Here is a 17,412-nt window from a genome sequence, read left to right as displayed (position 1 = left end):
GGGCGGATCCATCAGTCACACACACACACACACACACACACACACACACACTCTCTCTCTCAGTGAATGTCTGAGCTCTCACACACATCCACATCATCTGATCGGACCGGACTCGAGTGTTTCTCACGGTGAGTACACACTTTCTCTTCTCACATTACAGCAAGTTTAAAAACAATGTAGAACAAGCAGCAGCCTGAAGACAGCATCACCATTTATTATTATTAAAATAAAACAGTCATGTCATATTATCAGCATGAGCAGCATTATGATGGAAGGTTATGATTATATCTGATGATCTGAGCTTTATGAGGTGCGTTGATGATTGTGATGAATGTGTGTGTGTGTGTGTGATGGAGAAAGAGCTGAAGTTTGAGTGTCATTGGTATTTTTTATCACATTAAAAGCTTTTGAACAGTGAATCTAATGAATCTGTCCGGAGAGTCTGAGTTCTGACCAACCCATGATTCTGTTAGAGATGCTCGTGTTATTATTCATAAAGCATACTATTGTAGTTTTTATAAATATTTTAAATTATCTTTTATTTTTATTCTTTCAGTTTTCATTATGTTTATGTTGTTTTTATTATTTATTTAATTTCATTATTTAATTTTTATTTAAGTTTTAGTTATTTTAGTACTTCAAGATGTGTGTGTGTGTGTGTGTGTGTGTGTTATTCAAACACTGCAAAAAATGCTTTTCTTGTTTTGTTTTTTTTCTTGTTTTCCGTCCAAATATTCAATATTTTTTTGATGAAAAAAAAATCAAAGTGAAGTGTTTTTGTTTTTGTTTTTTTCTTAAAATAAGCAAAATTATCTGCCAATGGGGTAAAACAAACAACCTTGTTTGTGTTTGGGACAGAAACAAGAAACAAGATTTCAAGCAGAAATAAGATTATTTTTCTTTCCCCATTGGCAGATAATTTTGCTTGTTTCAAGAAAAAAACTCATTCATTTTGATTTTTTCCCCCCAGAAAACTAGAAAAAATGTCTAATGTAATTTTACTTATCTAGTAAAAGCATCTGGATTTAAGAATTTTTAGATATTTGGACTGGAAACAAGACAAAAATACTAAATAAGAAAAGCATTTTTTTTGCAGTGAAAATATATGTATATATAGTTTTTATTCATTTTTATTTCAGTTTAGTTATTTTAGAACTTCAAGTTAAACTAAATGAAATTGAGAAATGTTTCCTTGGAAGCTGAAATAAAATAAGTTTAATTTTTCTTGTAATATTTATATTTCAGCTTTATTTAAATGAACAAAAAATGTTTTAATAGTTTTCATTAAGGATAATAACCCTGTGCACAACATCAGCGAACGTTACTAACGTTCCAGTTAAGTCCAGTTTTTAAATGTTTCAAAAACGTTGTTTCTTGGTTATGAGAACATTCCATTGTATCATTCTTCAAACATTATGGGAACGTTACTTCTGAACGTTCTGAAACAAGTAGAAACGTTTAAAAAACGTTAGACGAACATCCAACCAAAATGTTTCCGAAAAAACATTCCATGAATGATGTTTTTGTGCTAACGTTTTGAGAACATTATTAAAGACCAGATAATTTTGAACGAACGTTACTGGAAGAACGTTATTTCATAACGTTGAGAGAACGTTCCCTGTTATCTGGGTTGTTACTATAATTTGAGACACACACAGACTGTGACGTTTGAAGCGTTTAGTTTATGAATTTTAAACAGCAGGACGTTTGAGATCAACCACAGAAAGACTGACGGACACTCGCTGATTCAGAGACGCTTGACAAACGTTTTTCAGTCATGTGATCTTGATATCATCTAGGAATCAAACCCGTGATCTTCACTTTGTTCACGTCACGTTCTTCCTCAGTGTTTCTGTTTGTTTTCCAGCACAAATATCTAAACATTCTTACATCAAGATCATTTACTGGGAGAGAAATGACTGAAGATATTAACAAAAATTTATCAAAATGAAGTGAGTTTGTGCTTAAAACAAGAACAAATATCTGCCAGTGGAGTCAGAGAAATACACTTAATTCAGAAGGAAAAAAAGTTTATTTTGGCAGATATTTGTTCTTGTTTTAAGCACAAACTCACTTCATTTTGATAAATTTTTGTTAATATCTTCAGTCAATCTGCTTCTCCAGTAAATGTATCTTCATTTAAGAATGTTTAGATATTTGTGCTGGAAAACAAGACAGAAACACGGAGGAAGAACGTCATTTTATCAGTGTTGTTGTATGAATGTGTTCATCGTGTGTCAAACGCTCATAAACAGCCACACACAGATAAAATGAACACATTTCTGTGTGTGAGACTGAATGTTTAGTTCTGGTGAATGATCCTGGATTAAACGGATTGTTTATACTGAAGATCTGCCGTTTTACGTCTGTTTCAGGTGGAGATGACGGCGTCGCCACGGTGACTCTATCGGCTCTGTGATTGGCTGGTTCTGCTTGTGTTGTCATGGCGAAGAGTCCAGAGGTGAAGCTGGCCGTGTTCGGCAGAGCAGGAGTGGGGAAGTCAGGTGAGAGTCAGAAACTGATAAATGAACGAATATGGTATGATCTGCACGACCTGAAGATATCTCCTGCTGTCGTCTGATCACATGATCTGATCTCTGTGTTCGTACTGGACGAGAACTGCTGACTCATCTGAAGACGTTCGGCTGAAACATAAAACCAGAGAATCGAGGGTCATAAACGAGACGGATTAGAGTCAGAACCCTGTGTGCTGAAACAGAGGAGTGAGTTTAACATTACTGTGAACAGAAGTGTGTGTTTGTGTCTCACACACTCATACCTGTACAGTATGAATGGTTTGGCAGGTGCCATGGCAACCGTATCCAGTTCGTTAGCCAATCAGTGAGCTTCAAATATCTTCAGTCATTTTGCCTCTCCAGTAACATTGAGATATTTGTGCTGGAAAACAAGACAGAAATACTGAGGAAGAACATTTTTTGCAGTGCTGGACTGTGTTGGAATGAGAGTCTGCATTATTATTAGCTTTTTTGGGTCTGACTGTGTTACTTTAAGCACCATTTTAGGGCGGTTTTATCTGAAATGAATTACCGCGAGCATCATTCACATTTCTGCATTAACTGCGAGTGCAGTTCAGGTCAGTCCGAGTCTTTATGGGCTGAAGAGCTCGGAAAAAATGTGATTGTTTGTGTTACGCTGGTTAATCTGTCCTGAAGACGTGATGAAGAAGCTGCTGAGGAGCGATTCACACTGAACCAGCAGACCACCAGAAGAGACTTCATACATATCAGGAGACTGACACACACACACACTCACTCACACACACACACACACACACACACACACACTCACAAACACACATACACTCACTCACAAACACTCATACACTCACTTACACACACACACACACTCACTCACATACTCTGTTCATGAACGTCACACAGAGACAAAAGCAGAGCGAAGCATTTCAAAACGAATCCATTATGCTGTTATTCACGTCAGCGGCTGACATCTCGCGCAGGAAATTGAACGTCTGAGTGGCAGTGAAATTAGTGATGGGAGATGACATTTTCAGCAGTGTTCTTTGACGTGAGGACACGCTAAAGATAACACGTGTGATGAACCCGCGGAGCTTCAGGTTCTGATTTAATAAATGTGACCTACACTGAAAATGACGTTCTTACTCTATTATTTGTTTAGTTTCCAATACAATTATTTAAACATCCTTAAAACAAGATATATTTTTTTCAAGTGTGTGATGTATGAGTAGGTGAATCTACATACTGAAGAGCTGCTGTTCAGATAATGACCAGAATAATGACACTCATGAGTCACAGACTGAAGCCAAACCTGCTGAGTGTGTGTGTGTGTGTGAGAGAGAGAGAGAGAGTGTGTGTGTGTGAGTGTGTGTGTGTGTGAGAGAGAGAGAGTGTGTGTGTGTGAGTGTAAAATTTGTGTGTGAGTGTGCGCATGTGTGTGTGTGTGTGTGTGTCAGTGTGTGTGTAAGATTTGTGTGTGAGTGTGCGTGTGTGTGTGTGTGTGTGTCAGAGAGAGAGAGAGAGTGTGTGTGTGAGTGTAAGATTTGTGTGTGAGTGTGCGCATGTGTGTGTGTGTGTGTGTGTGTGTGTGTGTGTCAGTGTGTGTGTAAGATTTGTGTGTGAGTGTGCGTGTGTGTGTGTGTGTGTGTCAGAGAGAGAGAGAGAGTGTGTGTGTAATTCTTCTCCAGTAAATATATCTTGATTTAAGAATGTTTAGATATTTGTGCTGGAAAATGAGACTAAAACACTGAGGAAGAACGTCTCAGAGAAGGGAACGAGGCACTGCATCGATGATGATGCTTTGGTGAACACCTTCAAAATAGCTTTAACTCTGCCTGGAGCAAACTCCAGGCAAGAGGAGGTGACCGAAAGGGCCTGCAGATCTCCGACTCTTTTAAGAGAGGTAATAGCAAGCAGAAATGCCATCTTAAGGGTGATGAACCTGATGGGGGCAGCATCCAAAGGTTCAAAGGGTGCCAGGGACAACCCTTTCAATACCTCTGCCAGGTCCCAAGCTGGAACCCTGGCTTGAGCCGTAGGCATCAGTCTTCGAGTGCCACGAAGGAAACAAGCTATCAATTGGTGCTTCCCGGAGATCCACCAACTAACTGTGTGTGGAAGGCACCTATGGCCGCCACATAGACCTTAAGTGTGGATGGGGTAAGACCAGCAGAGAAACAGTCTTGAAGGAACTCCAGCACTGGGTCCAGTTTACGTTCTCTGCACCATAAAGTGAAAACTCTCTAGAATTCTAGAAAAGCTCTAGAATTGAGAATGGTCTCAGTGACCTCAGCTGAGAGACCTTCATTCATGAACTGATCCCCATGAATAATGACCAGTTCCCCAATGACCATTCCCCGAAGCGTCATCATTGACGTGGCGCAAGTTCCCTCAAAAAGGATCCTCATGTTTTGCAGTGTTGTAGTCTGAATGCTGCATAAAAACCAAACAAACTCTGATTGATCGCTTCACGTGTCAATCAAACTCTTTCTGTCTGAGTGGGCGGTTCTCGGTCAGCTTGAGCTGTGTTGTGTCCAGAGTGAGAGGATGCTGGGTATTTATAGAGCATTGCGTGTGTCCAACGCTCGCTTTACAGATTTATAAAGTGCGTATTATCCTCAGCGTTTGTCTCTAATGGAACAGGACGTCAGCGCTGCTCACCTCTGAAAGGAAATAGAAATACAATAAATACATGCAGCCCACGCACACCGAGTGTTTGTTTACGAGCGTTTTCTGTCGTGTTCAGGTGATGTGAGTCATCCACACCCACACATCCATTAGTGCGCTCACAACACTAATAAGACGTCTGTTGAGAACACTTACTTAGGCTTTATCCTAAAATAAAAAATATGTTCTCTAAATGGGCCGTAGATGTTCACTAGAGCCTGTTACGTGTGTTGAATATGTGATTCAATGAGCTACACACACTCACTCTCTCTCTCACACACACACACACACACACACTCACTCTCTCTCTCTCTCACACACACACACACACACACATATTGGGTTTTCATATTTTCATACTTTCCATAAATGTAATGATTATTTTACTGTACAAACTGTATATTCTATCCCCTACAAATATTAGAATTATTGTTCATAACTTTGAGAGAACTTTGGCAGAAGGTTCTGAGAACGTTCCCTGTTAAAACCTTTGACAGACAGAAGTTAGTGGGGTCTGAGCTGATCAAACACACACGTGATGGCGACTCTATTGTGCGGTTCGCTGAAGATCATGATCTCGAGGTGTGTGTGGGAAAGCAGGACCGCTGCGAGCGCTCTGACGTTTGCGAGCCGTGTCTTTTACACTATAGCGTGTGAAACTGGAGCTGCTGAAGCGCCCTACTTAGGGATCTTCATGTGAATGTGCTCCATTCTTCTGCTATTGTGCTGGTGTTTGTAAAGGGCTGAGAGACGGATGAGCTGCTGCTGCGTAAACGAGTGTTTAATCAGATCGTTTGTGCATCTGTGCTTTCTTCAGGTTTAGGTCAGATTGACAGTGATTTAACAGAATCACGGCCAGTTTAGTTTCATTTAAACACACGACCGTCACACGCGTGTGCTTCTTTCAGCAGCTCGTTGCCTTAATGACACTAATTAATTCGATTAGGCTCTGATATCTGCATAACGAGACTCTGCGAGATCAAATGAATCTATATTGAAGCAATGCAGACTGTAGTGCCTTCACATGCCATTGAAGTCGTAATTAGTAGTCGCGTTTCACTGCAAAAAATGATGTTCTTCCTCAGTGTTTCTGTGTGTTTTCCAGCACAAACATCTAAACATTCTTAATTCAAGATACATTTACTGGAGAAGCAAAATGACTTCTTGTTTACTGAAAAATTAAGACACAAATACTAAGGAAGAAACTTATCACTTCTCAGATCACTTTTGTGGAACTGTTGCATGATTATATTTCAGTGCTTTAGTCAATATTGAATGGCAGAAACAGTTGAAACGGCCATAATTACTGTCCAGAGGAGCTGTATGTGGGCAGTTAAAATGGACCATGATGGTGTTGATGGTGTATAATTATTTCGTGAATGAGAGTCGAGGGCAAACGGAGGCAATTTTGCTCTGGCTGAATGATGTAGATTATGAAACAGCAGCTGCTAATTAAACACATCAAATACAGGCAGATATGACGGCGTGTGTATAAAACGGAGCATGAACGTGCGCCGGAGAGCGTCTGCCAGTGAAAGGGCTTCTGGGAACGTTTCTGCGGGACACAGAGGCTGGTGACCTTCAGCGAGAGGAAGTGACTGGGGAAATCTGTTTACGCTCTGAACAGACGCTCGGACAAACAGAGCATTAGGAACACAGATGTCGCCGTAAATATTATGATTCAGACTCGCTGAATTTGAATCTGTCATCCTCCATATCTGCCGTCCGCACCGGAGGAAACACGTTTCTGTGATTTGTGGCTTTAATTGACGGTTAACAGCACTGATCGATCACAGAGACACATCCGTCTGTGTTCAGACCCCCGGCTCTAATTGATCTCTTTATTGGGCATGCTGGGATTGATGCAGTCCTTCCGTTCTGTGTTTCGTGTGAAACTGTGAGAGAATAACTGATTCTATCCAGCTGCATTCAGTGGAAAGTGTATAAACGATCATCCAGATCATCTCCATCCGTCATCATCACCAAATCAATCCACTGATGATGATGATGATGATGATGATGACAGACACGAGAACATGACGACTACTCTCTTGATTCACGCTCCTGCTCTTATTATGAATTATTTATCAGTGACAATATTTTCCAGAAAGAGTGATGTTCTTCCTCAGTGTTTCTGTCTTGTTTTCCAGCACAAATATCTAAACATTCTTAAATCAAGATACATTTACTGGAGAAGAGAAATGACTGAAGATGTTAAGACTTGTTTACTGTGAGTTTGTGCTTAAAACAAGAACAAATATCTGCCAATGATCTTCATGAGTCAGAATATCTGCTCTATTCCTGCATACCTGATGCAAAAATGCTCTGAATGGGATTTGAGAAGATGATTCATAACTGTGACTGCTTTACTGAAGGTTAACAGGCGTTCAGATCTGTCAGTTTTCATTCTTCTGTGTCCTACAAAGAAAGTATGAATATTTTAGGATGATAAACAAAACCACATTGTACAGGAGAATCTGTATGACTCAAAGACACACGCTGAAAGAGTCCAGAAATATGACTAACCTGATACTTGTAGCTGTTTTTAGGATGAGGGGCGTTCTCCTTCTAAAGCCACGCCCCTGAGGGTGAGATGATGTCATCAACATCACTGGACCGAAACATGGACATCTGCTAAAAGTTCATTCCAAAGTTCCAAAGCACAAAGTGCAAGTGAAAAACGCCTCTATTGTTGTCTTGAGTTTTATTCACAATATTCCTCATTTAAATAATTCATATGCAGAATAAAGGGGCGGGGCCTGGTTGAGTTAGTTAGTAGTGTGTTGAAACTGGCAGTTATGGTAAGGGGCGGGACATTTCCCAAACACCAATCACAACACACTGCTCCAGCCAACCAATCAGAGCACATTGTGGTTTTCAGAAGGAGGGGCTTCATAGAGACAGGAACTAAACAGAGCGTTACTGACAGACTGGGAAGAGAGGAGCTGAACAATGGAGAATATGAGGAAAATAATCAACATTCAATCTAGTAGAGCCCAAAAACAACATCAAGGGTTAGTAAAAGAGCATAATAGGTCCTGAAGCCATTTTGCTTCTCCAGTAAATGTATCTTGATTGAAGAATGTTTAGATATTTGAGACAGAAACACTGGAATCTAATTCACACACAGTCAAGCTCACTGAACACAAGACAAACAGCACAGCTGCGTTACTGCGGCGTCTCTCTTCCTGTTACGACCCGCGGGATCAGACCTGAAACACACACAGACAGACAGACTGTTGCTGGCCAGAGCGGCTCAGATGCCGTGTGTCGTTGCTCATTGTTGTGCTGGACAGGAAGTTAATGGAGTGGGATGATAAACGGCACAGGCGGTGCGGAGCGGCCCTCGTCTCCCTCGACACACACACGTGATCAGAGACGAACACCAGCTGAATCCTGGGCTGGAGATGCTGTAAAACTACACATTTAATACATTCACTACACTAGTGTTGTTCATATATCATTCACCTGATTTACAGTACAGAACATACTGGAAAACAAGACAAAAATACTGAGGAAGAACACACACACACACACACACACACACACACAGGGTTGTGTTGGTTCTCCTGCAGTCATTAATCATCACAGCGCTCCAGCTGTCAGCAGATGTTTCATCAGGAGTCAAATATGAAGCAGTGGAAGGTGTTTCTGAACACCAGGCGCTTTAAGTGGAACCAGATGAAATCTGAGAAGCTTTACGTAAGACTCCAGAGGAAGTGGATTCACACTCACGCCTTTATTTCCATTTTGAAAACGCCGCAGAGAGAATTCACCGCCGTCTCTGTGGGACGCTGCGCCGCCGCTATTTCTGTTCTGTCAGACGGCAGCGAGAGGACCTGAAGGAGGTCACCCGCTCCCACACACACTCATTATATCAGACATGCGTGATCCTCTCCTCCAGACACCGGATTCACTCGACACATCTGCGTCATGATTGTGTTTCTGTCTTGTTTTCCAGCACAAATATCTAAACATTCTTAAATCAAGAAGCAAAATGACTGAAGATATTAAGAATTATTTTTATACAAGTAATTCACCTTTCTAAGCTAAACTGGAAAATATGTAGTTGCTTTTTTGCAGAAGTGATTCGATCAGATCGCCCAGCTAACAGGGAACGTTCTGGCAAGGTTCTCTCAATGTTATAAACGTTATTGCAGTAACGTTAATAGAACGTTCGTTCAAAGTTATCTGATCTTTAATTAAGTACTTGTGATGTGTTTTGTGTTTTCTATTCATGGTTTATCTCTCTCTCTCTGTCTGCAGCTCTGGTGGTTCGGTTCCTGACGAAGCGTTTCATCTGGGAGTACGACCCTACGCTCGGTGAGAAACACACAATTACAGTCTTTTCTTCTCTATTGTGTCGTATATCCGAGTGAAACGGCCTCGCAAACAAGAACAAATGTAGGGCGGGGCTTGATTTTGTCTGTGTGGAATTGATTGGATGGTTGTGGTTTGCTATTGGTGGATCTCATGTGAGTGACAGGTCATCAGAGAAGAGAAGAGATATTCTGATTCAAGATTACGAGGCATGTCGTGTCACATGATGATGCAAACTGTGATTGGTTGCTTGATATCTTGTTTTCCTTTACAAATATCTAAACATTCTTAAATCAATTAAATTACATTTAATGAATATATGTATCAATATTAAGCGAATTTGTGCTTGAAACAAGAACAAATGGGGTCAGAAAAATAATCTTAATTCAAAGGAAAAACAAGATTATTTCTCTGACTCCACTGGCAGATATTTGTTCTTGTTTTAAGCACAAATATCTTCAGTCATTTTTCTTCTCCAGTAAATGTTTCTTGATTTAAGAATGTTTACATATTTGTGCTGGAAAACAAGACAGAAACACTGAGGAAGAACATCAGTTTTTTGCAGTGTGTTGCTCTGCTCTTTGACGTTCATGTTCATGACCTCATCACGGTTGACCTCTGACCTCTGCAAACTCAGGACAGACTTTAGGAGTCACAATAAGCGTCTTTGAAGTGAGTGAAATAATGAGGCGGAGAAGGTCATGTGAGTGAATATAGAATATAAATGGATGAAAAGGTCTGTTTTATAAACACACTCGCCATTCATCTGCGCATTCTTACCCATCAAACCTAATTGAATTCACCACCAGAGACGCCTAACGAATAAAGAACAGATTCTTTTGTGTCCTCAGATAAAACCAGAGTTTACTAGAGTTTAATAGAAATCGAGCTGTTTTCAGGTATAAAGGATTAATGTATGATCTTCATTGGCTGAACAGCGTCTCTTTGCCCCGCCCTCAATCACTGTAGTTTATCTGAGACTGGAAGAGTTTGGTTCGTGTCGTTCATGTCGAGAAGATGCTGTTTTTTGCTGCCAAAGCAAGAAAACAGATTGATACGGTAAAACCGACGCCATCGTTACTGTTCGTATCACTGTGAATCAAGAGCTGAGATTCAGATATGATAATGAGCATTTGGATTCTAACCAATCAGAGCAGAGCAGCTCTCAGAAAGGCGAGGTTTAGAGAGACTGAATCTTTGAACGAACCGTTTCAGACACTGAGAGAAAAGAGCTGATGCTGCAGTGGATATTATGAGAAAATGTGTGTTTTTGACCTTGTATGAATGTGAACCTGTTGTAGAAGACTCAAAACAACATTAGGAGACTTTAAAATAGCTTAAAAGGGCACTTTAAATGATTGAGGGTTTGAATTCTTTGTGTTCACATCAAGAAGGCCAAATGACATTCAAGCATTCGTGAGTGAATTAAACTCTGGCTGAGAGTCAGCAGACATTTGGACTCGACGTGCTGGAGAAACATTCATAAACACTTTCATTCACTGCCGAGTCTCTGTCCAGGACGTCAATCCACACACACACACACACACACACACACACACACACACAGATGGTGCGCAGTCACAGCGAGTGTGTGTGTGACGGGTTTAGCATGCGATCGTGTCCTGGCAACTTTAGCAGCAGCCAGAAATGGAAGCGGTGATGTATAGTCAAATACAGAGCCAGTTTATGTCCCACAATGCACCTGGGTCAAAGCATAATATGCTCCAGTTCCAGAAATTCCAGAAATTTTGGAATTGACTCCGCATTTGAACCTTCAGAGGAATCGATTCCCTGGAGTGATTCTGAACGCCTCGGAATTCTGTTTGGAATCGAGTTCAGCCCGATAGATTCTAATCAACCATATAACAGTCGGGTTAAAATTAAAGTCATCATGAAAGGGAAGTTGAGCTGGTCTTTTCTTCTCTATTGTGTCGTATATCCGAGTGAAACGCTTCTGGAATAAGAACAAATGTAGGGCGGGGCTTGATTTTGTCTGTGGGGAATTGATTGGATGGTTGTGGTTTGCTATTGGTGGATCTCATGTGAGTGACAGGTTGCCCCGCCCTCATCATCAGAAAAGAGATGCTGCAAGAGGGAGGAGAAGATATTATGATTCAAGATTATGAGACACGAATTTAACACAATAATGATAAATCATTTCTAATAAACACTGCATGTGTAGAAACATGTGTAATGTGAACTCTGAGCTTCGCTGTAAATCTGCAGGAGTCTGTGATCTCCATCAGCACAGACCTGCTCTCGCTCACCTCAGTGTGTGTTTACACAGATCTTCTTCTAACACACCTGTGTCTGTCTCTCAGAGTCCACCTACCGCCATCAGGCCGTTATTGACGACGAGACGGTCAGCATGGAGATTCTGGACACAGCCGGACAGGTGCCGTCACACACACACACACACACACACACACACACACACACACATCATCAGCGGTGGATACTGATCAACACATTTATCGATATAGTAAATCTACTCAGTCACATTTGATCAATAAAACATTAATAAATTAATGGAGAGCAACATTTCATCTACATCATATGGAAGCCTGTTTATGCCACATAAGAAAAAAATCATAAAGATCAAAAGTTGAAATTATGAGATAAGTCAAAATTTTTAATGTCAAAATTTCGACTTTTTAATGTTATAATTATGACTTTTAAGTCATAATTTCGGGTTTTTAACGGCATAATTTCATTTTTTTAAGCCAAAATTTCAATTTAGTGTCGTGTCATAATTTCAACTTTTTATGTCATAATTATGCCTTTTTTAAGTCATAATTTTTAATGTCAAATTTATGTAATAATTTATATAATTATTACAAATTTTATCTCATAACTTTTTTATCTAATTATTACTTAGTATGCCATAATTATAGTTTCATAATTTCAACTTTTAATGGCATAATTATGACTTTTTAATGATTTGAATAGTATAATTGTCATAATTTTGAATTTTGAAACTTTTCATCTCATAATTATGACTTAAGATGTTATAATTCCAACATTTTTAATGGAATAATTATGACTTTTTAAGCCAAAATTTCTACTTAGGATCATAATTTAAACTTTTCGTCATAATTTTTTTAGTCATAATTTTCTTTTTATGTCAATTGTGACATAGAATGTCATCATTTCAACATTTTTTATGGCATAATTTTGAATTTTTGTGGCATAATTTCAACTTTTTAAGCCAACATTTTGACTTAGTATCATACCATAATAATTTCAACTTTTTGTGTCATAATTATTACATTTTAGTCGTAATTTGTACTTTTCATTTTTAAATGATGATGTAGTATGCCATAATTTAGACTTGTCTCATAATTATGAATTAGTATGTCATTGTTATGATTTATCAAGCATGAGTTTTTCCTGCTAATCTTTTACATTACGAGGGATTTTTTAAACTATATCTTCATGGTTGGCACTATAGTTGTCGGCCACACCCGCCGGTCACTTGACCATGTTTGTGTTCCTCAGGAGGACGTCCTGCAGAAGGAGGGTCACATGCGCTGGGGCGACGGCTTCATCCTGGTCTACGACATCACAGACCGCGGGAGCTTCGAGGACGTGGCTCCCCTGAAGGGCCTCCTGGATGAGGTCAAGCGGCCCAAACACGTGCCGCTGGTGCTGCTGGGAAACAAGGCGGATCTGGAGCACGGCCGGCAGGTGGCCACGGAGGAGGGCGAGCGTCTGGCGGCCGACATGGCCTGCGCCTTCTACGAGTGCTCGGCGTGCACGGATCAGGTGGGCACGGGCGGCGGCGTGGCCGAGGCGTTTCACGAGCTCTGCAGGGAGATCCGCCGCAGACGAGCCGTTCAGGGCAAGACCCGCCGCCGCAGCTCCACCACACACGTCAAACAGGCCATCAACAAGATGCTGACCAAGATCAGCAGCTAAAACACCAGCTGCAAAACATCAGCTTCGTCCTCAATGTCTAAACATTCTTAAATCAAGAGACATTTACTGCTTAAAACTTGAACTCATCTCTGACAACAGAGTCAGAGAAATAACACCTACAGTGATTCATTAGTTAAACTGAGCTTGAATGAATCAAGTGAATCAATCAAACTGAACATGAATCTCGAATCTTTAACAAACGATAAAAATACACCTACAGCATTTATTAATATTAGTTCATGTTCATTTTAAGTTGTAAATGTTAATATTATTAAATGGACCAGAGCTCATATGAAATTATGACATACTAAGTCATAACTTGAAATTGTCATAAAAAGTCAAAATTATAACAAAATAAATCTTAAGTATGAGATCAAAAAGTCAAAATATGACGATTTACAAAAGTGTGATTTTTTTCCTTATATGGTGAAAATGGGCTTCTATATAATCTTCTATATAATCTTAGTTAATGTTTATTTAAACATTTACTAATACATTATAAAAATCAAAAGTTGTCTGATATTAATATTATTTAATAGCTGACACTTTTTGAGCCAAAATTTCAACTGTCATAATTTCAATTTATGTCATAATTATTTCTTTTTTAGTCATAATTTTCACTTTTTCCTCTCATAATTATGACTCTGAATGTCATCTCTGCTTTTTAACGGCATAATTTCAATTTTTTAAGCCAAAATTTCGACTTAGTATCAAAATGTCATAATTTCGAATTTTTAATGGCATAAGTATGACTTTTTAAGCTAAAATTACGACATAATGTCAAATTTAACTTTTTGTCATAATTTAGAATTTTTAAGTCATAATTTCAATTTTTCATCTAATAATTTCATCTAAAAAGTGAAAAACTTGAAATTATAACAATAAAATATGATTTTTTCCCTTATATGGTGAAAACGAGCTTCTATATAATCTTAGTTAATAATAATTTCAACATTTACTGATGGATTATTAAAATCAAAAGTTGTCTGATATCTATTAATATTGTTTAATAGCTGACATGAACTAAGTTAACTAACATTAACAAAGATCAATAAATGCTGATACAGATGTTTTGCTCATTGTTAATTAATGGAACCGTACTGTAACGAGTTCCCAAATGATCTGGTTTTCCCTTTAAATTCAGTGTGTTTTCCGACACTGGCAGGTTCTTGTTTTAAGCACAAACTCCTTCATTTTGATCAGTTTTTTTGGTAAATGTATCTTGATTTACGAATATTTAGATGTTTGTCGCTGAGGAGGAAGCCGGTGTTTTGCGGAGCAGAGACTCTGGGATGTGAACAGACACATCAGTGCCTCGTGTTTCTGAGTTCTCCGTGTGTTTTCTCTGGATGTTTTCCACGAGCCTCCGGCTGTTTATTTGTTCTTATGGCTGAACTGAAGGATTCTGTGAAACGTCGTCACTGATATCAGCGCCTCAGATCGTGTTGACTGTACTGAGATGTTTGAGCCATCAGTATCAGCATTCATAATCATCAAACGCCGACGCTGGATCATGGAATGTGTGTGTGATGGTATCTGGGATCAACGGCCTGAACAGACACATTTCTCCAGGATAGATTACATCCACAGTTTTTCTTCTTCTGCTCCTGACTGTAGAATTCTGCCTTAATGACTGTATTGATGAGTTCAGAACACACACACACACACACACACACACACACACACACACACACCTGATCATATTCTGTACAGATTCTCTGATCCAACAGAACCATGAGTAGATGTGTGTAAACGCCACGCTTAAGAAAATCCTGTGTGTCTGTGAGAGTGTGTGTGTGTGTGTGTGTGTTGGGTGTGTGTGTGTGTGTGTGTGTGTGTGTTGGGTGTGTCGTGTTCATATAGAGGATAATTACACAACGGTCTGTCTGAGAATAGAAACACCACAAACTCGTCGTCTGAATCCAGCCGCTCTCAGCTGACGCCCGAAACACTGGCGCTCTCCTCTTCAGATCTTATAGTGTCACACTGACCAGCACTGACCAGCACTGACCGCACGGACATCTGCACACACTCACATTCATTCATTTAGCAGACGCTGCAGTCCAAAGCGACTTACAGAAGAGCAGCAGATCAAACATGTTCACCTGCTGGAGCAGAAAACAGCTGGAAAACTCGAACCCGAAACCACATCGACAGAGCAGAAGATCAGAGACGCTTTCACCTGGAGAACACACTGATCTGTGATTATTTCATTGGCAGATATTTGTTCTTGTTTTAAGCACAAACTCATTTTTAAGTAATTTCTCTTCTCCAGTAAATGTTTCTTGATTTAAGAATGTTTAGATGTTTGTGCTGAAAACAAACAGAAACACTGAGGAAGAACATGTGGATCAGGATGATCAGCGTCTCAGCGGGTGTTTCATCTCAGAGCCCCGAGCGAAATCCTCCTGAAGGATTCACACACACACACACACACACACACACACACTGACCTTTCCTCAGACGACGGCGGTTTCATTAACACACACAGTCAGCAGGAAACCAGCTTTAATTCTGTCTGCATGAAATAAAGTGTGTTTCCTGCGCCGTGAGACGCTTCACACATCACGAGGCTTTCGGACTTTATGATGTTCTTCCTCAGTGTTTGAAGAACGTTCAGATGTTTGTGCTGGAACACTGAGGAGATGTCCTGAAGGAGAAAAACATTCTTCAGTCGATGACATTATAAGTCTCCATTACAAGAGACTCAAGCAGCAAAAATCCAATAGAAATGAAGCTCTCGGACAGGAAATGGAGGATCAGCGAACAGGAAGACGAGTTAAAGATTCACTGAGTCATTTCGATTCAAATCATAAATACTTAAAGTATGTACTTGACTGATGATGGGACTGATCAGACTGAACGTTGTGGCAAGGTTCTCTCAACGTTCTGAACAAACGTTCAAGGAACATTAACAGAACATTCAAAGTTATCTGGTTTAATGTTCTCAAAACACAAAAACATTATTTATGCTGAAAATGTTTCAGTTGGACGTTTTTTAAATGTTTCAGAACGTTCAGAGAACATTCAAAGGTAACGTTCCCACAATGTTTGAAGAATGATACAATGGAATGTTCCCTTAACGTTCACATAACCAAGAAACAACGTTTTAAAATATTAAAAAAAACATTCAGAAATAACGTTTTCATAACTTAATGGTAACGTTAGCAAAACATTCTTAGAATATATATATTTTTTCTATATAATTTCTTGTTTTATTTTGATGTTGGGGTAAAATCTGACCTGATGCGATGATTGACAAACATAATAAAAATATATGAGAAGAAATGTGGCAAGAATCCATCACACACACACACACACACACACACACTCCGTCTCTCAGCGTCTCATCTTTCTCTTTGTGTTTACTAAGGCATTGCAGTTGCCATGGAGACCAAGGCCTTTCCTTGTTTTCAACTTCAACTTTGCATTTCTCTATGGTGACTGAGAAAAACCACACACACACACACACTGGCTCTTATCAGACGCAAGGTTTCTGTGAATGACGCTCTGAAGGACCTTGAAGGATCTGAATCAGAAGTGAGTCTGAACGAAAAATCTAAGTGTGAATCTCCTGAAGCTTCTGATGAACATGTTCGTTCTGTAGACCTTTGACCTTTGTGATGAAAAACTACACTATAATGAAAGATCTTGATATTTAGTTCACAAAAACTTAAAAGTATTAAATAAAAGCACAGTTTAACATCTATTTTGTTTGTAATAGCAACTATAAGCTTCATGCGTTTTCTTCAGCGTGACGCTGTATGACGTCAGTCACGTGTTATTCTTCATCTGTGCGCTGCTGCTATCTGGTGGCTCAGAGGAGAACAACCTCAACTCATGTTTGCTCATTATGTGCTTCATTATTGTGATCATAATGACATCTGAATAATCACAGATTCATCACTCACCTGATCACGTGCTGCTTCACATCATCATCATCATCATCATCATCTCACTGAGTTACTCTGAGACAGAGGTGGAGGATGATAATAAATGAAATATAATAAAT

At 39.5% G+C, this 17,412-nt stretch overlaps 2 protein-coding genes and 1 long non-coding RNA gene across 3 annotated transcripts in view; 2 read left to right on the top strand and 1 right to left on the bottom strand.

Moving 5' to 3' along the window:
- The window catches only part of LOC127510788 (uncharacterized), a 44,250-nt gene extending 27,562 nt beyond the window's left edge, over positions 1-16,688 (top strand). The window contains exon 2 of the long non-coding RNA XR_007929750.1: positions 16,434-16,688. This is a non-coding gene — a long non-coding RNA (uncharacterized LOC127510788). The remainder of the gene's footprint in view (positions 1-16,433) is intronic.
- On the top strand, positions 31-16,688 carry rerg (RAS-like, estrogen-regulated, growth inhibitor). The gene is made up of 5 exons (XM_051890807.1): positions 31-128; positions 2,376-2,504; positions 9,429-9,485; positions 11,804-11,877; positions 12,981-16,688. Exons 2-5 carry the CDS (start codon positions 2,444-2,446, stop codon positions 13,398-13,400), a joined length of 612 nt encoding a protein of 203 aa, XP_051746767.1. The 5' UTR covers positions 31-128; positions 2,376-2,443; the 3' UTR covers positions 13,401-16,688.
- syn3 (synapsin III) overlaps positions 15,892-17,412 on the bottom strand; it is a 45,419-nt gene continuing 43,898 nt past the window's right edge. Inside the window, exon 14 of the mRNA XM_051890798.1 lies at positions 15,892-17,368. Within this exon, the coding sequence (XP_051746758.1) occupies positions 17,356-17,368 (13 nt within the window). The 3' untranslated portion in view covers positions 15,892-17,355. The remainder of the gene's footprint in view (positions 17,369-17,412) is intronic.

The sequence above is a fragment of the Ctenopharyngodon idella genome, chromosome 4 (assembly GCF_019924925.1).
Source record: "Ctenopharyngodon idella isolate HZGC_01 chromosome 4, HZGC01, whole genome shotgun sequence".
Classification (NCBI taxonomy): Eukaryota; Metazoa; Chordata; class Actinopteri; order Cypriniformes; family Xenocyprididae; genus Ctenopharyngodon; species Ctenopharyngodon idella.
The sequence above is the reverse complement of the archived record's forward strand: the minus strand, read 5'-3'. Positions and strand labels throughout refer to the sequence as shown.

Bases quoted from the DNA above. Each gene is read 5' to 3' on its own strand.
- rerg (XM_051890807.1), top strand. From the start codon at position 2,444: ATGGCGAAGAGTCCAGAGGTGAAGCTGGCCGTGTTCGGCAGAGCAGGA. The intron at 2,505-9,428 runs GTGAGAGTCAGA...CTCTGTCTGCAG, and splicing joins AGCAGGAGTGGGGAAGTCAG to CTCTGGTGGTTCGGTTCCTG. The intron at 9,486-11,803 runs GTGAGAAACACA...TCTGTCTCTCAG, and splicing joins GGAGTACGACCCTACGCTCG to AGTCCACCTACCGCCATCAG.